A 25,224-nucleotide genomic window follows, 5' to 3' on the forward strand; every position below is an offset into this window, starting at 1 on the left:
AAAATCATCCACCTTTCTTATCGCAGCTGCTAATGGTTCGAGGGCAAGAGTAACAGAGTAAAATATTCTGAAATGAATCCATTTGTTGGTACTGATGCTACCAGATGTCTATACATTCAATCCATTTAATTAAAGTATTTCCGAACCCATATATTTCCAAAACCTTAAAAAAATTAATCCCATTCTACCATATCAAACACCTTTTTGGCATCAAGTGAGATGGCAGCAACCGGAGTCTGATTATTCGCCACTGACCACATGATATTTATGTCACCACTAGCATTTTTCACTGAGGGAATGGTAGAAAACGACTCTCTCTGCTTTATATATCTAGCCAAAAGCTTCCTTGCTTTATCCCCTGACTCAAAGTATGACTGTATTGCCCTGAAAACTCCACGTTCCGCAACAAAACAGTATTATATCTGTATTCTAATTGGGTGGATTATCTGAGGCCATCAGACGATATTTGGCACATCAGCTCTGCCTCAGCATTTTTAATATTCCCTTCCAACTCCACGAGTTTTCGTGCTTTGGATTTTTGATGAATGATGCATACTGTATAATCCGGCCCCTCAGGACAGTCTTAAGTGCCTCCCAAGCCACACCCACAGAGTATACTGAGGACCAATTGGTCTCCATATAAACATTGATTTCAGCCTTAAACATTTGTTGAAATTCAGGATTTTGCAAAAGGGATACATTAAAGCACTAACTATATTGTTTCTTTTTCTCCATATTTCGCAGCACCTCTAAACTCACAAGGGTGTGATCCGAGACTAAAAGATGAAATGAGAGACTTGGATATATATAAAAAAAATCTATTCTAGGATAAATCTTATGGACTGATGAAAAAAATGTATAGTCCCTACCAGATGGGTTCAAAAGTGTCCAAATATCTGTAAGACCAAGATATTTACACATCCTGTGAAGTGTCACTGTTGCTCTAGGGGCCTTACATATATTTGCTTCATTATGATCAAGGCTTAAAACATCCCTACAAGATCTATAAAAAAAAGCCCTGATCATCAGTGTTAGATGTGTAGATATTGGCCAAAATCAACCTTTGCCCCTGAATTTCTGCTAAAACAATAATGACTCTTCCTAATTTATCTTTAATCATGTTTGAGACATTTGAATTGTAGTTGCTTACTTATCAGTGTAATGACTCCCCTGCTCTTACTTGAGACAGCACTAAAGAAAATATGTCCACCTCATATCTTCCCAACTTTTTCAGCTTCCTATGAGGAAAGATGTGTTTCTTGGAGAAACACTATAGCATATTTCTTATGTTTAAGAAAATAAATATCCTTCTTTTTATGGGGTGCCCCAACCCATTCACATTCCACGTAGAGAGAGATAATCCACTCATACTAACATTTAACATTTTTACAAATTAGAAAAGTAGATTGTATAACAAAAATAAAATTAGAACTACCACATTCCAACATTAGTGCAACAATCAAACCCCAAACATCCCCCAGAACGAAAAAATTAAGAAAAACATGTGCATTAACCCCACGCACGACAGCGCCAGCTAGCGTCCATCCCTCCAAACTCAAACAGTCCATGTACACTTACAAGAGCCCCCGAGACAGCATTGCTGTTGGACTGCTGAAGTCCGGTGCTTCTATACAAATTATGTGAGACATAATTACACAACAGAAAATAAATCAAACTCCAACCAATAAGCAGAATGTTTTTTTTTTTGTAGATTCATCCACTTAACTGTCCCGAAGGTGTGTTCCTCCACAAAACGAGCTCCAGCAACTAGTGGAACCAGCACACACACACACACACACACACACACACACACACACACACACACACACACACACACGTACGTTGGTCTACCTATCATTATGAGGACTTTCCATAGACATAATGACTTTTATACTGTACAAACTATAGATTCTATCCTCTAAACCTAACACAACCCCTAAACCTAACCCTCACAGAAAACCTTCTGCATTTTTACATTTTCAATAAAACATTGTTTAGTATGATTTTTAAGCAATTTGAATTATGGGGACACTAGAAATGTCCTCATAAATCACATTTATAGCATAATTACCTTGTAATTACCAGTTTGTAACTTACAAAATTGTCCTCGTAAATCACAAAAACACACACACACACACACACACACACACACACACACAAAGGGAGCCTTTCAGTTTCTCGGGCAGTCAAATTAATGTTCAGTAAGTCGGTCCATTTGGCCATTACACGAGTGCAACACATGACCTAATCTCTCCAATGTCCTGCAAGAAATATTCCACTAAACAAATTCCAGGCGATAGGAAGCATAAGCACCAAGAATGTGCTGAATCATCCACAAACTGTCCTGAAGGAGTGATACTACACAAAACAAACTCCAGCCACTACGCGGAAACCAACTCAAAAAGAAACGTTAAAGGCACTCAGTTTCCTCGAGAAGAGAGAGTCTGTTCAGAGAGTCAGGCCCACTAGGCAGCAACATGAAAATCACCAAATGGCTTACTCACTCCATTGTCTGTATGAAGGACATAATGTAATAATGTAAATGTTTTATGGCCATCCTTAGTATCTATGCTCAGTTTGGCCGAAAACATCAGAGCAAAAGCGACCTTCCATTGATGTATGTGTTTCTTTCATTCCTTGTCGAATTTGCAAAGTCTGGGAACAAGAAAATGCTGTGGTTCTTCCAAGAAAGCCTTCCTTTACTCCTCGCATCGCGTAACACAAGATCTTTATCGGATGATCTCAGAAATTTGTCCAGAATTGTTCGGGGCCTGTTTCCCTCAGTGGATCTCTGAGCCCTGTGAGCTCGCTTGATTTCCAGCTTATGGCCTATTATGTAGGCAGACTCAGGAAGAGCTCATCTAGGAATTTTATCTCGGCCTTCTTCATGCTCAGGAACTCCAAAAATTTGGACGTTTCGTCGATTACGATTCTCCAAATCCTCCAGGTTTTCCCAGATGCACTCCGAATTTATCTCGGTCCCTAGCGGGTTAGCAGCTTATTCCCTCTCCGATGACTCCAGATAATCAATCTGTTTCTTAACATCCTACTCTCTTGTAACCATCTCAGTGAATTTTGTCTCCATGGCAGTGATCGATCGACGTATTACAGCAAGATCCTCCAAGTCCGCAATGACCATCATCAGCATTGCAGACACGTTCATCAATTCACGGCAGATTTCTTTCAGTTTACCGTCCGAATTGACTCCCGGTCTTTTGACCTGCTTCTCAGGGGAATCAGCCCGAGCACGTAAGTGTCTTTTAAATATTTTCATATTTTAAATACTCTCTCCCACTTATGCTCCATGTTGGCCTTTCCCTCTCTTTTTTAAAATGTTTTTGTTAATTTGGCATGATCGCTGTTACGGTGTGTAGGTGCCACATTTTTTTTGTTTCCCTCCACTTGTCCCCTCCCTCATCAATTTAGATGAGGATGACCTGCTGGCAGACGGGGCATTGGGCATGCCCGTCCCCAGGGAAAGAGGGGAGGGGGATGTATGTCATGCCGGGGGCTCCCCGGCCTGAGAGAATTAGGGAGGAATGTGACAGTGCGGAGGGTGGGGCCGGGTCGTGATGCTACACACCCGGCCCCTAATCAGGCTAATCAAGCCTCCAAGAGGGATAAAGGCCGACTGGAGACTGCAGTGGGTCAGAGAAAGAGATTTGGGGGAAGCTGTCCTACACTTTTGTGTGTTTGTCTTTTTGTTTAGTTCTTCATTAAACTATTATTTATATCGTCAAGCCGGTTCTCCAATCAGAGGATTAGATAACTTGTGTCTTTTGGTGGTGTGTTAAGATCCAAGATTTTTGGTTGAAGGTTCAGAGTTTGGTGTGTGACTTATTGGGCACTCGGGTTTCATTTTGCCCTAGACTCTATTTTGGGCGATGGGGCGGTCATCGATGTAGATAATAGACACATAAAGAGTTTGGTCCTAACCAGTGTCATGATTGCCAAACAGATCGTTTTAAGGGGATGGAGGTCGGCTGGAGCACTCCATTTGAAGAGTGGTGCTTGGAGATGGGGAGGGTGGTGGCTTTTGAAAAAGGGTCATCTAGAAGACTGGGGAGATTGGACTAAATTTGTGGGGAAATGGGGCAGATATCTGGCATTTTTGGAGGGTCTTGGGGAGAGTTAGTGGATTGAGAGGTGTAGTTGTTAATATGTGTGATTATTATATACAGTATGTGTGTATATATATATATATATATATATATATATATATATATATATATATATATTGTTTTTTCTTTTTTTTTTTGAGTGTGTGTCTAAAATCATGTATGACCACTGGGATGTTGTTGAGGGCCAGGGTGGGTTGGTGATTGGGAGGGGAAATAGTGGAGGTTAAATACTGATTCTGTGTATATAGGTTTTGTTTTTCTGTGTTAATATATGAATCAATAAAGAATTGTTAAACAGAATGGTTCTGGACTGGCCCCATTGACTTCCATCGTAAGTGCCTCACTGTAACTGAGATTATTAAAAAAACGAGAGATGAGTTGAATATATAGTTTGTGATAATGATGCTGTCAATTAAGCTTTTTTTTACTGATCACAGACCAGAACTATTAGTGACTTGTATTTTGCACTGATTTTTGCCCAATTTTGCCCAGATTCTGTGCAGACTTAAACAGAGGTTATGATTTAAATAACTGTCAGTCAATATGTAGTTTGCTACAGTACTTGTTACTTTTTAAACTGTTTGAGAAACAATGATTTAGCATACATACATGTAACAACTTTTTCCCCCATTAAGGTGATTTTAAGCCATTCAAGCGGTACAACATTTCAGTGTATCCAATGTACAGATGTAGTGTTCAATGTTCCAACACGTCATTCAGATACATCCAAGCAGGACGACCAGTTACCACAGCAGCCTACATAAAACAAGGATGTATGTACTGCAAATATATCTCGAATGTACTTTTCACTTAATGCAGGTTTTTGGTTGTAATAGATAACACATCACTATAGTTGTTCTCTCAGATAACAACTTTATTTTTGTTTTTTTGTAATATAGCACCCCTAGAAGGCCCTACTGCTAGGGTTACAAAACCCAAGAAAACCAGTGCCGAGGTGACATGGGAGGAAATTCCACTGGACAGTCAGCGAGGATTCATCACTGGCTACACCATTTTCTATAAGACAGGGAACATTGAGAAATGTATGTATAACACAGTATGATTAAACGTTAATAAGTTTGATTTTGACTTTAATTCATTGAATATTTTGGCAGCTGTGCAGGCAGAATCTCATATCCGTTCATGTGTGCTGACTGATCTGACCAGTGAAAGTGATTATGTCGTTCATGTCATGGTGTCAACAGTAGCAGGCACCAAACATGGCTCTGATTTCAATTTCAAAACGGCAAAGTATGGTACGTATTTCTTCTTTTCACTATTTAAAAAAAAATAAATAATAATATTTCGATTACAGCTGGTGGCATTGACTAAGGGTATGGTGTACTATATAAAAGTGTTAAGAACAGCATTCCATCTGCCTCAAAGGTTTCATTTTTTGTTAAACATTGTAGCCAATCACAGCCACGTGGCTTGTACACATGGATGCCATGGCAAAAACTAATGATAATTGGTTCTAGTGAGTTTTTTTTCATACACATGTGAAAATAAAAAAGTACTCAGAGAAAAGTAATTTGGAATTATTTTGAATTTGTTAGATTTCACTCGCAAAAATGACGTTTGGTGAATAAAAGGGTTATTTAAATATATTGTCTATATAAATATATACACCTTTCAGCCACAGCATTAAAATCACTTGCCTAAAATTGTGTAGGTACCCCTCGTGCTGCCAAAACAGTGCCAACCCGCATCTCAGAATAGCATTCTAAAAAGATATTCTTATCACCACAATTGTACAGAGTTTCATAGACTTTGTCATTTGTGATAATTCTGTGTAAATTCTAGAGATTGTGTGTGTGAAAATTCCAGGAGATCAGCAGCTACAGAAATACTCAAACCAGCCCGTCTGGCACCAACAATCATCCATGCAATTATGAAATCAGCCAATCGTGTGGCAGCAGTGCAGTGCATAAAATCATGCAGATAATGGGTCTGGAGCTTCAGTTAATGTTCACATCAACCATCAGAATGGAGGAAAAAATGTTTATCTCAGTGATTTCGACTGTGGCATGATTGTTGGTGCCAGAAGGGCTGTTTGAGTATTGCTGGGATTTTCGCACACAACATTCTCTAGAATTGACTCAGAATGGTGTCAAAAACAAAAAACATCCAGTGAGCGCAGTTCTGTGTATGGAAACACCTTGTTGATGAGAGAGGTCAGCAGAGAATGGCCAGAATGTTTCGAACTGACAAAGTCTACAGTAACTCAGATAACCACTCTGTACAATTGTAGTGAGAAGAAAATCATATCTGAATGCTGTTCTGAGATGCGGGTTGGCACTGTTTTGGCAGCACGAGGGGGACCTACTGTACATAATATTAGGCATGGTTTTAATGTTGTGGCTGATCGGTGTATATATAGTCCTGTGCATAAGTCATAAGAGCTTAAAATGTTGATGTTGCATATTGATGATGTCTTTAAAAAATAATGCCATAAGTAGGTTTCAATTATCAATTAGCATCATACTAAGCCCAGTAAACTAAAAAAGCTAAATCATTCAGCAACAACCTTTGCCTTCAAACAGCATCAATTTCCTAGGTACAGCTGGACACTGGTTTTTCTTGGTTGTTGGCAGACAGGATGTTCTAAGAGAAGAACTGTGGCAAGTTTTATCTATTTAGGCAGTCGCAGTTGTTTCTGTCCCTTCATGTAATCCCAGACTGACTCAAAGATGTTGGTCCGGGCTCTCTGGGGGCCATACAGTCTGTTGAAAGACTCCTTGTTGTTCTTCTATTCAATTCTATTTTTATACAGTTAAAGACGTATACATCAAATAAACATTTGAAGACAAATGTTTTTGTAAAAACTATAATGCACCTAAGAATTTAGCACAGTCAGTATTGTATATATTGTATATAAGTGTATCTGGGTTCCCATCTTTCCTGGCAATTTGCAAGCAGTTTTTCAGTCATACAAAGTGAGAAAAATACCTAAATGTCCTGGAAAATAATTATTTGTCCTTGAAAATATTTTAGTACAATAAAACAGTTTGTGTATTGATATAGTGCAAATGTGCTGTATTAACTACATAAATATTTGAATTGTCAAATGTGAAAAAAATTTAAAATGTTATTGAATAAACGATGCAGTTTTCTTTCAAAAAATTAATTCACATCCCGAGTCGATAGCGTGGTGATGCAGCCTTTACATCTCAGTATGTAAATTCATTTTCAGTAATTCAATTATCGGAGTCTGCTTCTACCACAGTGACCACATGTAGGGCCCTATGATTTTTAAAACAGATGAAATCACTAAATCCAGTCATATAAATTACATTAGCTATAAAATGCGGAATGTCCCGTAATGAAATGAAAATCGCAAATGTGTGAATATTAAACCACAAAAAGCTGTGATTTAATAATAATAATCGGTTTGTTTCAAAAGACATTAATTGGTCAACTGGATTCGTGTGGATTACTTTTATGCTGCCTAAATATGCGTGTTGTACATTCAAATAGCCAGCAGCCTGATGGCACCCGTTTACTTACATTATAAGAACCTACAGAGCGTCAACATTCTTCTAAAAATCTTCATTTGTGTTGTGCTGAAGAAATACAGTCATACACATCTGGGATGGCATCAGGGTAAGTGCACATTTTTAAGTGCAAAAGTGAGAATTTTTGGGTGAACTATCCCTTTAAAGCAATATTTCAGATCTGTGATGTTCTTTTGTGCAGTAATTCATTTGACAAAAATGTCCAGCCTGTTTCAGATTGTGCTGAGAGGATGTTGCTGAAAATTAATTAATTAAAATAATTCCATTTTCATTTGATTAAAGTTTTAACAAATTAATTTGATTAGTCACCAATAATATACAGAATAATAACAAAAACCCTCCAATAACCACAATTTTAATGATATATTACAACAGTGTGGCACATAAAATGTCCTGGAAAATTGCCTTGAAAAGAGTGCAAACTCTCTTTCAACTTGTATACTATATATCTATCTAATATATATATATACACACACACACACACTCACCTAAAGGATTATTAGGAACGCCTGTTCAATTTCTCATTAATGCAATTATCTAATCAACCAATCACATGGCAGTTGCTTCAATGCATTTAGGGGTGTGGTCCTGGTCAAGACAATCTCCTGAACTCCAAACTGAGGCGGATGGGCTACAACAGCAGAAGACCCCACCGGGTACCACTCATCTCCACTACAAATAGGAAAAAGAGGCTACAATTTGCAAGAGCTCACCAAAATTGGACAGTTGAAGACTGGAAAAATGTTGCCTGGTGTGATGAGTCTCGATTTCTGTTGAGACATTCAGATGGTAGAGTCAGAATTTGGCATAAACAGAATGAGAACATGGATCCATCATGCCTTGTTACCACTGTGCAGGCTGGTGGTGGTGGTGTAATGGTGTGGGGGATGTTTTCTTGGCACACTTTAGGCCCCTTAGTGCCAATTGGGCATTGTTTAAATGCCACGGTCTACCTGAGCATTGTTTCTGACCATGTCCATCCCTTTATGGCCACCATGTACCCATCCTATGATGGCTACTTCCAGCAGGATAATGCACCATGTCACAAAGCTCGAATCATTTCAAATTGGTTTCTTGAACATGACAATGAGTTCACTGTACTAAAATGGCCCCCACAGTCACCAGATCTCAACCCAATAGAGCATCTTTGGGATGTGGTGGAACGGGAGCTTCGGGCCCTGGATGTGCATCCCACAAATCTCCATCAACTGCAAGATGCTATCCTATCAATATGGGCCAACATTTCTAAAGAATGCTTTCAGCACATTGTTGAATCAGTGCCACGTAGAATTAAGGCAGTTCTGAAGGCGAAAGGGGGTCAAACACAGTATTAGTATGGCGTCCTAATAATCCTTTAGGTGAGCGTATATACACACACACATATAGACCCCCAACCATATACAGTAAACGCACGGCACATAGAGCACAAGTCCAGAAAATGTGGTTCATGTGTTAACATCTAAATCAACTGTTTTTATTCAAGTCAAAAATATTATTTAACATCGCTGAATCAAACTGACTACATTACGTTACACTAAATAAAAACATTGGTCCTTAAGTAAGTTAACAATTATGGGTTACCATGCATAATTTACAGTGCACAAAAACAGTTTCAAATGAAAACATACTGTAGGAGTAAGGTACCGCCTGGAAGCCCTACTTCTCTGGTTGATGATTGGTCAAGATTTCAAGTGGGCGGGACTTTGCAACAAATTATAATATTGAAACTGTGATGTACATGTTTACAGTATGAAATGTAAACGCACCGCTCAGAAATAAACATGCAGTTATTTGCACTCTGGTGCAGCATCATTATTTCAGCTTTCATAATCCGATATTTTGCTATTATTCTTGCAATAACAGCTTTAAGATTAGATCATTATTCTCGTGAAGTAGGAGCAATTTGAGCAGCCTTGGGGGCAACATTACAGACACCAAAAACCATCTGTGACCTCATGTGTTGCCTGTAGGGGATGGAGAGGTGGAGGTTATCGTGGTGGTGGTCTGCTTCAGCTTCCTGTTCCTCACCATCATCATTATCATGTTCTGCCTTCGGAAAAGAGAAGTGTGAGTCGACACTTCCCTTTCACATTGCATTCTCTGCTCTCAAAATGAAGACAAAGCAACAATTCTCACCACTTCAGTTAAATTAGGAGAACAATTGGTCTGCAAATACTTGCATAATATAGTGTAATAGGAAATGGGTGTGTCATGTGAAATGTTATCTGTGTTCAGGATTAAGGAGCTGTTGTGGCCGCATGTCCCAGACCCCAATGACAGCTCTATTGCCCACTGGTCACCTGATTTCTCTGTAAAGGTCAGTAAGCTATTCACCATCAAAACGTAACGTGAATCTTGTGAAAACATGTCCAGGTCACATTTCACCCCAAAATAATCATAAGGAAAAGAAAAATAAGACATTTGATTTAGCATAAACCATTAAGTTTACTGTAAGTAATTTTGGCAATGAAGGATTGTGAACCCTGTTCCCTTTCTGCGGAAAAAATCTTAACGATCCTAAAAGTAGGCTTAAATCTCAAATATTGCCCCTAAACAGAAAAGTTAATTTCAGACTTTTTCCAACACACCACACAATGGCATGCTGCTCAAAACTGCATTTACAGATTGCTTAAACGTATTTACGGTCTGACACACAAAGTGTAACACCTTCTAAACCTTTCAACAGACCAATTTACCCAAAGAAGACGTTAGTGTGCTGGAAGTAGATGTGTTTGATGGGAAGTCTTTATTTGAAGAAAACAAAGTTGCACTGCCACTCAAGAAAGACAAATATCTGTCTGAGGAACACAGCAGCGGTATCGGCAGCTCATCCTGTATGTCGTCACCCCGCCACAGCGTGTCGGACAGTGACGAGGGTGACTCATGCCAGACCATGGCCAGCACCGTGCAGTACTCGGCCGTAGTGGCGAGCAGCTACAAGGGCCAGATCCCCAACCATCAGGCGCCTTTGTTTGCTCGCTCCAAATCCACCCAGCCCCTCCTGGATTGTGAGGAACATACGGAACATCTGTACGAGGGCAGTGGCCAGTCTAGAAACTCTTACTTTAGGCGAGGCAGAGGACTCGAGCTGGCTGATGGCGAGGAGCCAAACGGGAGTCCTCTGACTTTCTGTCCAATGGAGGAACAGATGTCTCCTATCGTAGAGGATCCAGCCGCCTCCATGTCAAGTTACATGGCACAGCAGAATGGCTATCGACATCAATAAAGAGAAACATTCATACAGGCTCATCTCAGTTTTGAAAACACCTTCAGCTATCTGTCAGCATCGATTGACAGCCATAATATTGGATGTTGCGAGCAAATTGTTCTTTCAAATCAGTTATTTTCGGTCAGACCAGTACAAAACACCTGAATGATTCATTGGCGAATCAGTTTTAACAAAAAATTCCCAAGTAATCACAATGACTAGAATCATCATAGAAAAGTTGTGAAAATGTCTTTGCCATTGCTGAAGTGTCTCCTCAAGCTTCCAGAGGTTTGTGGTTAGTGGACATTTTGAGGTGACATGCAGCTTAAACACTTCCATTGTAGACAACTTCAAGCTGTTGCAGTGTGACAAAAGTCATTTTTCACACAATGTTACTTTCAGAACAACTATGCATTCTTGAAACAGAGAATTGTTACACATTTCCTGAATCCAGTGGCTGAATGTATCATGTTTCTTAATGTCTTCCCTCCCTTTAAAAGTTCCAGTAACATACATACACAACTCTTTAAAATGTGTTAAAGAATTTACTATGAAATTATGAATTTTACCACAATATGCCTAATGAGATATTTTGTCATATGCCCTTACTTGTCATAATATTTCAACTACTTTCAGTTTGAAGTTGTTTTATGATTTGTAATTTTCAGTTGGCAAGACAAACCTGATGGTTTAAAAAGTGTATTTGACAGGTTAGAGCTGAATTGACCTTTTAGTAAATGGCAATCTGCAGAGATTGTCAATTTTTTTACTTATAGTATTATTAATATTTTTAGCAACATACGACAGAATGTAATTAAGTCTAGCTCGAGTTATTGACAACACTTTCAAGTTTCTTGGGATTTTGTTTCCCCAACTGGAACAAAACTAACACTACTCTGCATTATCTATTAAGAAATGAATGTCATTTACATGTATCCTCTCATGCATATCACAAATACGGAGTTAAATAAAGACTTTATATGCAATTGTTTGGTGATATATGCCTTATCATTCACAGGTGGCAACAAACAATCTTCAAGCAAACTAGCAGCATTTGTTTGAAGATGCCACATGTTGTGCTATTTCTGTAGCAAGTGCAATTACATACATTGTTTTGTGTGATCTACATAAATGTGCATTGCTGTGGTTATGCTACTTTAGAAATAACTAATGTTCTTTAGCTTAAAATGTAATTAAATTTTTTCATACTTTCTAAAACCCCCAACACTTTCCACAAGTCCACATGAATTGTTGAATTTGTCTGCACATTTCTCCCCTACAAGGGGGCATGAAGCGCTCAACTATCACAGATGCAGGTAAAAAGAAATTGGTCTTAAATGTATTCAATGTAGATATAAATCTCTCCCTTTCAACTGCTTTTATTTTCAGCAAAAATTATGGCTAGTGGCACTGTCATGCTGGAGGTTCAGGAATAGCCTGCAGGAAGGGTACCACATGAGGGAGGAGGATATCTTCCCTGTAACGCACAGTGTTGAGATTGCCTGCAATGACAAGCAAAGTCAGATGATGTTGTGACATACCGCCCCAGACCATGACGGACCCTCTGCCTCCAAATCGATCCTGCTCCAGAGTACAAGCCCTGCGGTGTAAAGCTCTTTCCTTCAATGATAAACGCTAGTCCGACCATCACCCCTGATGAGACAAAACTGCGACTGGTCAGAGAAGAGCACTTTTTGCAAGTGCTGTCTGGTCCAGTAGTTTGTGCCCATAGGTGACATTGTAGACGGTGATGTCTGGTTAGGACCTGCCTTACAACAGGCCTCAAAGCCCTCAGTTCAGCCTCTCTCAGCCTATTGAGGACAGTCTGAGCACTGATGGAGGGATTTTGCATTCGTGATGTAACTCGGGCAGTTGTTGTTATTGCCATCCTGTACCTGTCCCGCAGGTGTGATATTCGGATGTACCGATCCTGTGCTGGTGTTTTACATGTGGTCTGACACTGCAAGGACTATCAGCTCTCCTACCCGTCTCCCAGTATAGACATTTAAATGTATTGCCCTGGCCACATCTGCAGTCCTCATGCCTTCATGCAGCATGCCTATGGCACGTTCACGCAGATGAACAGGGACCCTGGGCATCTTTCTTTTGGTGTTTTATTTTTTATTTATAGAGTCAGTAGAAAGGTGTCTTTAGTGTCCTAAGTTTTTATAACTGACCTTAATTGCCTACCGTCTGTAAGCTGTTAGTGGCTTAACGACTGTTCCATACGTGCATGTTAATTAATTGTTTATGGCGCATTGAACAAGCATGAAAAACATTGTTTAAACTCTTTACAATAAAGATCTGTAAAGTTATTTGGATTTGAACAAAATTATATTTAAAATAAAGTGTCCTGAAAAAGGGATGCAGAGTTTATAAAATGTGTGTAACCAAAGTAATATAATTCAAATTTATTGAAAATTTGTTTCCATTTGAAATCCCTCACATAAAGTAATTTGATTATACTCCGTAAATCATGTTACACTGGTAGATGTTCGTCAAAATCTCCATGTTCTTAATATTCATGAGCCAAGGTACACGCACTCTTATAATAAATGGAAATTCTTGTCAGAGGTTTAAAACAGAAGTTTGATAAATAACCACTTTATTTACCTTTATTTGACAGGACATAAGCGAAACAAGTTTTTTTATTTTTACTTGTCATGTACTTCAGCCATTTAGGTCAAATAGATCAGGAAAAACAAAACCCGGATACTTGTCACATTTAACAACAGAACAGATAAGGTACTACTGTAGTTAAGAGCTTCAGGTAAATGCTTAAACTCAATATGCTCTTAGCTAAAACACGCAAATGTGAAAAAAATCCACTAATCCAGTTGTGCTCTAGTCAAAACAAGTGGTATAAATATTACCAAATAAAGAAAATGTGTAAAGCAAACAGCTAAAAGGTATGTCTTGATGAATATTATATCCTTCAGATTACACCTACATCTTTCATAATGTGACTTTTCAAATGCAATGGATTTACCTTGATGCAAACACTTCAACAAACATCTTAAAGTCATGAGTAAACTCACAAACAAGAAAAACTAGAAAGAGATAAAAGAAAATGCAGAAGAGCAGTTATTCCCATTCTTCATCATCTGCGGCTGCAGAGCTCTGAGTGGATGTTTGTGGAGGCTCTTCAGTCTTGAATGATCCTCCCTGTAAACAAAGACATGGACTCTTATATTGTTGTGGAACAGTAATCCAAACACACAAAGGATTCATTCACCCAAAAATGAAAAACAAGTCATTTACTCACCCATGTAACATTATATTCACATTACTTTTTCTTGAACACGAAAGCAAAGTAAATGGTGACTGAGGTCACCACTCCCTAACATTCTGCCAAACATCTTGTGTTCCACAGAAGTCAGCATTAACTTCCTGTCATGTCATTTATGAAACCTACCTGACTATCTCTATTTTCATTATATGGCTTGTTAATTTTAACAATTAATAATACATTCGTTACTAGTTAACATAGCACACATAGTAGCACCAAAGCTACTATTTTGTCTCTTAATTGGGATGACCGTACAATCCATAAAATTATGTGATGTGCTGGTATACCTTCCGAGTGTCTGTAGAAGCAAATACTTTTCCACGTGGGTTGAATCCTGTTGTTCCGTGAGCACTGAATGCGATTTCCTCCAGCCATTTTGGAACTTCTTGCTGGGCCTGAAAATGGGTAAAATGTGTCATGAAATAAAGTGTTTATTAAAACCCAATGTTTATTAATTAACTTTTCCGGTTCCGTTGAGAGTAAGCGTGCACGACTGGCCGCTGCTTCTCACGGACGCATGTTTTTTGCCATTTCACTTGTCTTCCTCTGGTTGTGTTTTTCAATTAACATTTTTAATAGATTCATTAGACATATATATAAAAAATACACATTGAATAATATTTAACATTTCACACCTACCATTATCCCTCAACAAGCACCACCCTGGTCACAAATAGGAATACACGCACAAAAAAGAAATCCTGTGTGATTCAAACTAAACTGCTTTCTCAGCAGCCCCTCACCGAAGCACCAAAAAAAAAACAAGTACTTGCCCCATTTCCTATCAAACAAACACTGAACACCCAGCCTTCTGCTTGATCCCTCTTTGAAAGCAGCCACCCTCCCCATCTCTGTACACACAACTCAGAAAATGAGGGCGTTCCATCCAAATTTCTTCCCCTTAAAATAATTAGCCTGCCAGCCAGCCCAATTTGGGTCCAAAACTTCACATAAAACTCAGAACCTTCAACCAGGATTCTTGGATCTTAACACATCCCAAAAAAACATGGGTTGTGTCTCATTCTTCTGCTTGGCATTGCCAGCAGGTGGGTGTCTGACCAAGCCTATACAATCTACAGGGGGTCCAACAGAATCTATGTAAAATCCTGAATTGCATAAGGTGCAATTCTCCTTATGCATCTCTAGATGCAGACTTTTTTTTTTTTGAATCCTAGTCCACACTCCCTCTTCTAATATCAAGATTAAATATTTCTCCCATAATTTATTGATAGAAGTTAAAGTTCTGTCCCCGATACTCTCAATAAGCAGTGAGTAATACACTACTGCTTTTGGAAAAGGTAATGTGGCATCAAATCACCTCTCCCAGAGTATCTGCTGCTTTAGGGGGGTGTGTGCTACTCCCAAAAACAGAGCATGGTCAACACTCCACTCTCATTTAGGTCACTGAATGTAGTAACCCCCCAAACAATCCACTCTGACCAGCATAAAGGGGACTTAATACATCATTTAGGGTACAGCAGTATGCTTGACAACATTTAAATAAATGTCCGAATTAAACTCTTTGGACGCCTTTGTCCACATCGAGTGCAAATGCGAAATAATGTGTAACTTAACTTCTCTGATTAGTTTGATAGAAATGCTTTGCAATGGCAAAATAGTGGCAAGAACTTCCTGTTCAATACAAAACACGAGAGGGTCTCTCTCAGGTGGAAGCGACCAATGAGCCAAATGTCAGACCGAATGCATAAAACAAATCCTTGGGTAGGCCTAGCCCACCTTCGGCCTATATAAATTATAATCTAGGATCATTACCATTCCAAATGAAGGACTTCATTATACTATCAAATTGCTTGAAATAAGAGAGTGGCATATCTAGAGGGAGAGATTGTAACCGGTAGATACATTTTGGAATAATTTATTTTAATAACATTAACTTTCCCAATCATAGATAAATGCAGTGAAGCCCACCTGTCCACATCGCTCGAAACCCTTTAAAGGGTCAAAATTAACTAAAACAGACATATTTGCTGGGAATAAAATGCCCAACTACTTAACCCACTGGGGTCGATGGACGTGCCGGCGAGTCCTGCTGGATTTTTTCATCATTACAGCAGAAACATCATACGCTTATCTATATGCCCCAAAATGACAGAATATTTTAAGACATCATTCGAGACTATAAAAGGGTCTTTTATGTAGTGTATACTCACAATAACAACAAAACCTTGTGCTTTTGTAAAATAAAGAAAATCAAAAGGTTGCGCTTTCAGCGGTCTGTGTGCGCGAGCATATTTCTGAAACAAGTCACAAAAATTAACTGAAACTCCACGAATACATATCACACAATTCAAATTTAAAACAAATATTCTCCTACAATGTAATCTGTATGAAACAAAGCAATGTACAGTTTATCCTGGCTCAGCTAATTATCCCTAATTTGATCAAACCCACGGGCAGAGGGCGTTATTCATACAGTAATGTGCTGAGGTGATCACTGCAAATGGTAAACACCCTCAACTGTGCTTTAAAAAATCAAGTTCATTCACTTTTCTGCGCATTTGGAAGATTGCATGATTCACCGGCGAGGAAACTGCTGGATAGTTACGAAGAATTAATATTTTCCTTGGAAGAAGAGCGGGACTCCGATGAACATTTGCATTTTGAAGTGTGGCTGTATCCAGCCGAGGATACAATTTCGGATGTGTAACTCATTTAGTTTTACTTGCATATTAGTTGACATGCTATTTTATATAAACAAGTACATATTTTACTAATGGGACTGTTTCCAGACTTGCCAGCCAGGATCCAGAGTATTTAAATATGTCCTAATAAGCAAGTTTGTTACATTTAAATGTGTTTTCGGGTAAAGCAGGCATTTAAACTATGATATAAAAATAATATGAATGTTTAGATTATATTTTAACTAGTGTTTATGATGCCTCATTATCTTCAACAAAGCTTGTGCTTGCAAATGTGTGTTTGGGGGTAAATGTAATGCAAATATGCCAATAGTAGAAAAATCAGCATATTATGATTTTTGAAGGATCATATGACACTGAAGACCGCAGTAAATGATGCTAAAAAGAGTTCACAATGATCATTAAGTATCCTCACATTCATTCTCTGTCACATTCCTTATTGATCGGCCCAGGAGAGTGGGGTCTTTGTCTCAGGTGTGAATTACAATCAATATTCATGATCATTCACGCCTCCTCGCACAAGAACTTTCTAACACTAAAAGTGTCTTACAAAAGTTAAATGACTATATTGTTTGTATGAATGCGTGATCAAGATGGTTTTCACATTTTGTAGCAAAAACTCTAGGCTACAAGATCCGGGTCTCAAAAGTCTTGTGGACAAATGCTTAGTATGTTTTATATGGCCTTATTTCAATGACTTAATTTTTTTTAATAAAAATTCTCTCAAAAATACAAACATGTACACACATGTTGCTCACATATTATTGTAGCCCAGTTTGTGCTGAATACAGTGTTATCAGACTTTAGCCATTAATATGTTTTTAAGCAACTGAAAAAAGCACAAATGTCAAGGCATGTCAAAACTTCTCCATGTTCCAAAACACCCTCAGACCCCAGAGGGTTAATCCCTGTTTGGGCCACTGGAAGGCACCCGGCAGGGAAGCAGTTACTGGGCAGTATGCTGTCAGAGCCAAAGTTTCGGGTTTTACGATTGACTCCGTATCCAGAGAATTTAGAAAAGGAATTAGTACATTTGTGGAGGCAAGGCACAGATATAGTAGGGTGGGAGATGAATAACAAAATATCACCTGTGTAAAGCAAAAGCTTATGCACCACACCTCCAGCCATTACCCATGGAATTTTCCCTCTTCGCAGATGCTAACAGTTCATGGTCAAGACGGAACAATAATGGAGGAAAGGGGGCAACCCTGCTGGGTGCCCCTATCCAGAGTAAAATAATCTATAACTAACCCATTTGTTTGTACCGCTGCTACAGGGTGTCTACAAAGTAATTTAATCCATCCAATAAACTATTCCCAAACCTGTATATTTCCAAAATCTTAAAGATAATCCCATTCTACCATATCAAACAGCTTTTTTGCATAAAGTGAGATGGCCGCAACTGGAGTCTGATCATTCGCCACTGACCACATAATAGATGAAACGCCTAATGTTATTAGAATATCTGCAGCCCCAAATAATCCCCACCTGATCTATATGTATAATATAACTTAACCGGTTAGCCAGAATTTGACAATATTTTAATGGCTAGCTGGATCAGATAAATTGGATGGCAACACTTACTCGCTTGGATCTTTGTTCTTTTTAAGAATCAGACTAATCCAGACTTGTGTCATGGTTGGAGGAAGCTTTCCATTCTTAAATGAAAAGATCTGTAGCATAAGATCTAAAAAAAAATTCAGAGGCAAAACCCCAGAGGGCCTTAATTAACTCGACATGCTCCAAGGTAATCTCAGAATTAAGAGAATTTTCTTGCCAAATAACCAATTTAGGGAGTTCTAATGGTTCCAAAAAGTTTCTAATGTCTTCATCTGTAGAAAAGACATGGAACTAAACAGATCAAGATAGAATTCTTTAATACCAATGGCTGAGGTAAATATTTCACCACCAGCAGATTTCACTGAGGGAATTGTAAAAAGAATGTTTTGTATATCTAGCCAAAAGCTTCCCTGCTTTGTCCCCCAACTCAAAATATGTCTTGCCCTGCATAGCCAAAACTCAAAACAAAGTAGTATTATATCTTTTTCAATCGGGTTAATTCTCAGAGGACATCAGACGACATTCGGCACTTCAGCTCTGCACTTTTAATATTCCTTCCAACGCCACAAGTTCGAAGATGAACGAGGCATTACGTATGATCTGACCCCTAAGAACTACCTTAAGTGCTTTCCAAGCCTCACCCACAGAGGATACGGAGGACCAATTGGTCTCCATATAGACACTGATTTCAGCCTTTGCTAGAATTCTGGAATTTAAAAAAGTGATATATTAAAAGTGCCAACTATAATTATTTTTTTTCTGCATATTTGGCAACACCTCTAAACTCACCAGGGTGTGATCGGAGACTAAAATGTTTCCAATTTAATAAATCAACACCACAGATTAAACAAGGGACTTCGATATAAAAAAAATAAAATACATTTCATAAATCCATAAGATTTATTTTTTAATAGTTACTGCCAGATGGGTTCAAAAGTCTCCAAATATCTGTAAGACCAAGATTTGTACACATCCTGTGAAGTGTCAATGTTGCTCTAGGGGGCTTAAACACTTGCTTCACTATGATCTTTTAATGAGTCCATCAAAAGATTAAAGTCTCCTCCAAATTTTACATCATGAGGGGTGCCAGCGTCTTGCAACATCCCTTCAAGATCTATAAAAAAAGCTGTGATCATCAGCATTAGGTGTGCAAATATTATATATCCATATTCATTTTATTTTTTTACTATTTTTGTTTACTCCAGTTGCCTTTGTTTTGTTACAACTCGTTTGAAGATCTAAAACAATTTAGTATGAAAAATACACAAAAATAGAAGAAATCAGGAAGGGGTAAACACCATCAACAGCGCTGTAAATAAAACCCATTATATTATTATTATTCTTCTTCTTCTTTGGTCTGACATGAACATTATGTGTGACACAAATTTAGTCATCGGCTGAGTGCTCAAGCACGGTGTACACAGCTCTTTGAAATAACTGACTTTGGCATAGTGATTTGTAACCATTATGCGGTCAAGTCCTGAAACTACAGCCGTTGGCAGTGGCATAAATTGTGTTTTGCTAATTTTCGGTTTCAGTTGTTGTGGTGTTGTTTCACATTGTTTCTAGATTATTGTGCAGAGTGATCAGATGAATTTTAAATAATTGCAAAAGGCTTTATTACCCAAAACAAATTTATATCACAAAAACACAAATTTCACTTTTTTTTTTGGTCCTGGCACAAAATGCCCAGCTAACATCATTTCAATAATCATATCAGCAGGACCTGGGAAAGTGTGAACGAGTACTAGTCAGGTGAAATAACTATTATTCTGATTGGATTACAAGAGCAGACTGATTGATATTAAAAGGAGGTAAGAAATGCTTCCAATCACTGTGTTCTTGATAGTAATGGTTAACTCTAAAAGAAAGATGTGCAGCCAAAGGAAATTGCTGCAAAGAATATTGCACCTGAAAGAACCATTTACCGGATCATCAAGAACTTCAGCTTCAGGATGTCCCAGAGTGTCCAAGCGCCAGGAAAGTCTCCTGAGTCGTCAGCTACGGAATCGTGTCACCACCAGTGCAAAGCTTACCCAATATTGGCAGCAGGTTGGTGCAAGTGCATCAGCACGCACAGTGAGGCAAAGACTTTTGGACAATGGCCTGGTGTCAAGAAGGTCAGCAAAGCCACTTCTCTCCAAGAAAAACATCAAGGACAGACTGAAATTCTGCAGGAAGTACAAGGATTGGACACAAGACCGGTGCAAAGCTATTTTCTCTGATGAAGCCCCCTTACAACTGTTTGGGACATCCGGAGAAGAAAAGGTGAACACTACAATGAGTCCTGTGTTGTGCCAACAGTGAAGCATCCTAAGACCATCCATGTGTGGGGTTTCTTTTCATCCAAGGGAGTGGGCTCACAATTCTGCCCAATAACACTGCCGTGAATAAAGAATGGTATCAAAACATCCTGTAAGAGCAACTTCTCCCAATGATCCAGGAGCAATTGGGTGATGATCTGTGCATTTTCCAGCATGATGGAGCACCATGTCACAAGGCAAGATTGATAATGAAGTGGCTCGGAGATCATTACATTGAAATTTTGGATCCATGGCCAGGCAACTCCCAGGATCAATCCAACAGAGAACTTGAGCGTTTTGTTTATTGACAGTGCCTCAACCAATTGTGTAGATGTCATGAAGCGATGGCCCGACATTAAGTTACACTGATATCATAAACCATTTTGTGTCATGACAGATACGATTTGCACATTGCAATCTTCATAAACACTTAAGCACTCAGTCTGCCTGCACTCTCAAACTACTTGTATCCATTTATATCTGAACTCTTATGAAGGTCATAATGAAATCCCTATGGATTAACTGAATATGGAAAAAAGTAGTGACGTGTACAGGCACTGTTGCCCTCTACTGTTGGCTAAGTATAACATGCTACATACACATCATGAGCTTTCTGAAGCCTTTGCTCATTCATGATTGGCAAGGAATGGATTTGTATATTTTTTTTTACCGATCACATCCATGTCTGTCTCTCACAAAAAAAAAGATGACAACTAGCTTTTGGATATGGAATTGCCGTATTAAGTGGAATTGCATTGTTCGTTACTAACAGTTTCAGCAAACAGTAGAATTATACTCCACTCCTGGTGAAATTAATTTAATGTTTTTCATGTCTTGGGCATGATATGAAAGTACCAACCCCTGAGAGAACTTTGACCAGAGAGCGAGCTAATGGTGTGTCAGGCTCCGGGTCAAAGAAGGATATGGCCCGTCCGAGGTTTCCACAGCGGCCGGTTCTACCAATGCGATGCACATATTCATCAATACTGCTGGGCAGGTCGAAATTCACCACGTGCTGGACGTGCTCAATGTCAAGTCCTCTGGCAGCGACAGACGTGGCAACCAGCACCGGACACTGGCCTGTGCGGAAATCACGTAGAGCTTTCTCACGCTCTCTCTGTTCCCGATCGCTGTTTGGGGGGGGGGGGGGGAACAGCGTTAATTTAACTCATGGACAGATGATGTCATTTTTAAACATGCAGAGCAATAATATTACAAAGTGAGCTTTACTACAGTATCAGAGTAAGGCTATTGAAAAGATGACATACCCATGGATGCTTGTTGTAGGGATCTTCTCCTGACACAGAAATGTTGCTATGAAATCGGCACTTCTTTTGGTTTCAACAAAGATCATCGTTCGCTCATTCCCTGTAATTGCACACATAAATACCCAACAACTCAGTTTTAGAACAGAGACTAGAAATGGTCAAAGATAATGCCAGATTGTTTTTGATAAAGCATTAACATAAATGGAAACCCATTTACCAAATAAATTCCTAGATGAGCATAAAAAAATAAAAATTTAAATTCATGTGACTAAATAATTCACTTATTATTACTCCGTTGCCCAAGATCACAAGCACAACATCTAAAATGTTGTCTAAAACGCATTAGTTCCCAGATAAAAGACATCTGCTGTCAATTGCAAGCAAACATATTTGTGAAAGCACATAGTCTTCAGTCTAAACGGCAAACAACAGTCACAGTGGTTAAAGCTTACATTTTGTGCCAATTTCCCTGGAAGTGAATATTCTGTTCTCTTGAACACATTAGATGCAGGTGTTGAAAATAACTGGGTTCCCACTCTTCAAGGCACAAATTTCCAGGACATTCTATGCACCCAACAAGTGCAATAATTAAGCAAAAACACATGCGTACATTTAAATCTAGCTTTTATTTTCCCAGTGTGATTATTAAATCCCCATGAAGCTGTGATTTAATAAAATAATTACATAGTCTGTATGTGCTGCACACTTCAGAGTGCTCTGTCATTTCACACACACACACACACACACGATGATCATGGTGTTTTCAGTGTATGAGCGGCGTCTCTACAAATTAATTTTGAAGCGTGGATTTTTGAAGATTATTTATTCAATTAAATCAGAGGCCTTTAAATTATCACACTAGGACACATCAAAATTTTAATTTGATTCATTGTACATTCAATTTAGTCCAAATACGTAATTCCCAGGCCGAATTACCATGCTACCAATCCAGTGAATTTTTACTATTTTGTTTTTTAAATTGGTGGTATGACTGTCATTGTTGTCTAAAATGTAAAACTCACAGGGATGTAAACTCATGAGGGTCGAAAAAAATTGACAATCACTGATCCTCAGACATGTTTTCCAGGGTTATTTTCAAGAAGCTAAAAGCACAACTAAAGCCATTTTAGTATAGAAAATTCTGCACAATTGTGTAGAAATAGCTGCAAAAATAAAGGATATTTTAGTGTGGCTTACTTCCATTTCACAAATTTGTTCAGTTTCATTAACCGACTAGTTTAGTGACCGCTTCGAGATGCCACTGGGTGGCACAAAATTATCGTCTTATGTGCAACGAGTAATCATTTTGAGATGTTCACAAACAAAATCTGCCAAGAGAGACAATAGTATTTAAGCAATATAAGAACAAAGTATATCTATAATATCCATTCAGTTTGTGAACTACTGAGCAAGACTTTTCATCCAAAAAGACAATAATGAGCATTAATAACATCAATCTTTATTAAAATTTACATGTAAAATCAACCGACTTCAGAAGAATGTTTAAGCATTATAAGAACAAAGCAGATCTACTCTATAATTTTCCTACAGTATTTAAACTGCTGGGCAGTTCTTAACAGAAAAGGCAACAATAGCCTAATAATAATTTTGAGTTTGAGTTTACAATGTCCTTCATTGTAAAGTGCATTTCACATGAGATGAGGCACCGATGCTCCGCTCAACATCTTTGCCCACATTTATTTGGAAGAGAAAATGTCAATTGCTTGAATAACAAAATGCAAGGAAAAAAAAAAAAAAAAGCAAGAAAATTGCCAATGTAATTACTGAAGTTCAACAACTGGGGTCTCTGGATACTCAGAAATGATAAGGTGATAATTAAAATAAATTATGAAATTCAATAGCTCTTCATAAATTTGGACCATTTAAAATTTTTTTTAGGTTAATACGCTGACATTTGAGAGGCAAAAATGTGTGTGTTTGAGCTGAGGTTGCACAGACATGTCACTTAACAGAAAATGTATTCAGCAGCGCTGACGCGAGTGATGTTTCTAAATGTTGTGATAAAAAAAAAGAAATATATATATATAAAATAATAATAATTTTAACAGCTAAGGCTGAGATTACACACTGGTCACGTGACACGCAAGTGTAAACCAGTCTGCAGAGGAAGCATCAACTTGGCAAGCTAAGCTGTACCGTGACCTGTTGTACAATGGCTTTAGGCTCGACAGAACCTGACACAGTTGAAACTTTAGTGTCAAAGAGGAACAGTATATCAGTTGTGTGGGACTATTTTGGCTTATATATATATATATATATATATATATAAAAAGAAAAAAATGCTGCACAGCATCAGGTATTGTGCAAAACCTGCCTTGCTAACGTTGCTACCTCACGGGGCAACACTACCAACCTGCATCAGCACTTAAAAAAAAAAAAAAACACCACAAAGCCATGTACGATGTGTCACGTGGAAATTACTCGAGCATAGACGTCGACGCAAAATATACGCGTCGATTCGTCAAACCCAAAACAAAGATGGCGGCGCCGGAGAGAAGTAGCAACACCAGTGGCTCCTCAGACTATCAGAAGTGCAAGGCGGCATGCACTCGTTCCTCTAAAATATGGGAATTCTTTAATTTAAAAGGAAACCATTCCGTGATAAGTCATCTTTGCAAAATGGAGATGGCCTTCCATTCTAGCAACACGGCAATGCACCAGCACCTTAAGAGGAGCCACCCGGGGCACACCCACACACACGATTTGCTCTTGTACACTTTTACTTGAATTTTATTTTTGAATTTTGAGTTTAAGAAAAAGGTGAGTGGCAGAGTGTATTACTATGTTGTTATTTTTATTTGAATGAAGAATTAAAAGATGCACTTTTTTCAGTAAGCTAGGACTAAGTGTTTTCAACATAAATGTTCAATTCTGTTGGTTCAGGAAGGACGCCATGACAGGCTGCTGGCTCCCACTGTCGCTGTTCATTTTTATTTATTTTTTGTTGGAAAAGCACTCTGTATTAGCTTAAAGCCCTCAAGTTTACATTGGTTACTGTATTCTTTCAATTGCTCTAAACAAGTATTTTGGGTGACCTTTTTATTTTTTTTTATTGAATGCTAGACATCAAGTTGTAGTTTTAATCTGAAAGAAGAATTACAAGATGCACTTTTTTCAGTAAGCTAGGCCTGTGTGTTTTCAAGGCGTCAAGGTTTTATTGAATGCTACCTCTGACTAAGAATGCATTACTTTGCACTTGTATAGTCTTTTATTTTGGAATTTTAAGAGCAATAAACATATATTGCAATGTTAAGGAATTCATGTTTTTTTTCATTCAGA

General features: G+C 38.4%; 2 protein-coding genes across 3 annotated transcripts in view; one reads left to right on the forward strand and one right to left on the reverse strand.

Moving 5' to 3' along the window:
• LOC127635960 (interleukin-6 receptor subunit beta-like) overlaps positions 1 to 11,824 on the forward strand; it is a 35,773-nt gene extending 23,949 nt beyond the window's left edge. For both annotated transcript variants that reach the window (XM_052116277.1, XM_052116278.1), the window contains 6 exons: positions 4,757 to 4,894; positions 5,021 to 5,164; positions 5,237 to 5,377; positions 9,607 to 9,703; positions 9,872 to 9,953; positions 10,323 to 11,824. In XM_052116277.1, coding sequence (XP_051972237.1) covers positions 4,757 to 4,894; positions 5,021 to 5,164; positions 5,237 to 5,377; positions 9,607 to 9,703; positions 9,872 to 9,953; positions 10,323 to 10,862 — 1,142 coding nt within the window. In that variant the 3' untranslated portion in view covers positions 10,863 to 11,824. The remainder of the gene's footprint in view (positions 1 to 4,756; positions 4,895 to 5,020; positions 5,165 to 5,236; positions 5,378 to 9,606; positions 9,704 to 9,871; positions 9,954 to 10,322) is intronic.
• A 1,465-nt stretch (positions 11,825 to 13,289) lies between these two features.
• Positions 13,290 to 25,224, reverse strand: part of ddx4 (DEAD (Asp-Glu-Ala-Asp) box polypeptide 4) — a 120,897-nt gene continuing 108,962 nt past the window's right edge. The window contains exons 15-18 of the mRNA XM_052115583.1: positions 21,925 to 22,024; positions 21,516 to 21,786; positions 14,421 to 14,528; positions 13,290 to 14,009 (exon numbers count right to left, since the gene is read on the reverse strand). Of these exons, the coding sequence (XP_051971543.1) occupies positions 13,929 to 14,009; positions 14,421 to 14,528; positions 21,516 to 21,786; positions 21,925 to 22,024 (560 nt within the window). The 3' untranslated portion in view covers positions 13,290 to 13,928. The remainder of the gene's footprint in view (positions 14,010 to 14,420; positions 14,529 to 21,515; positions 21,787 to 21,924; positions 22,025 to 25,224) is intronic.

Source organism: Xyrauchen texanus, chromosome 43 (genome assembly GCF_025860055.1).
Source record: "Xyrauchen texanus isolate HMW12.3.18 chromosome 43, RBS_HiC_50CHRs, whole genome shotgun sequence".
Lineage (NCBI taxonomy): Eukaryota > Metazoa > Chordata > Actinopteri > Cypriniformes > Catostomidae > Xyrauchen > Xyrauchen texanus.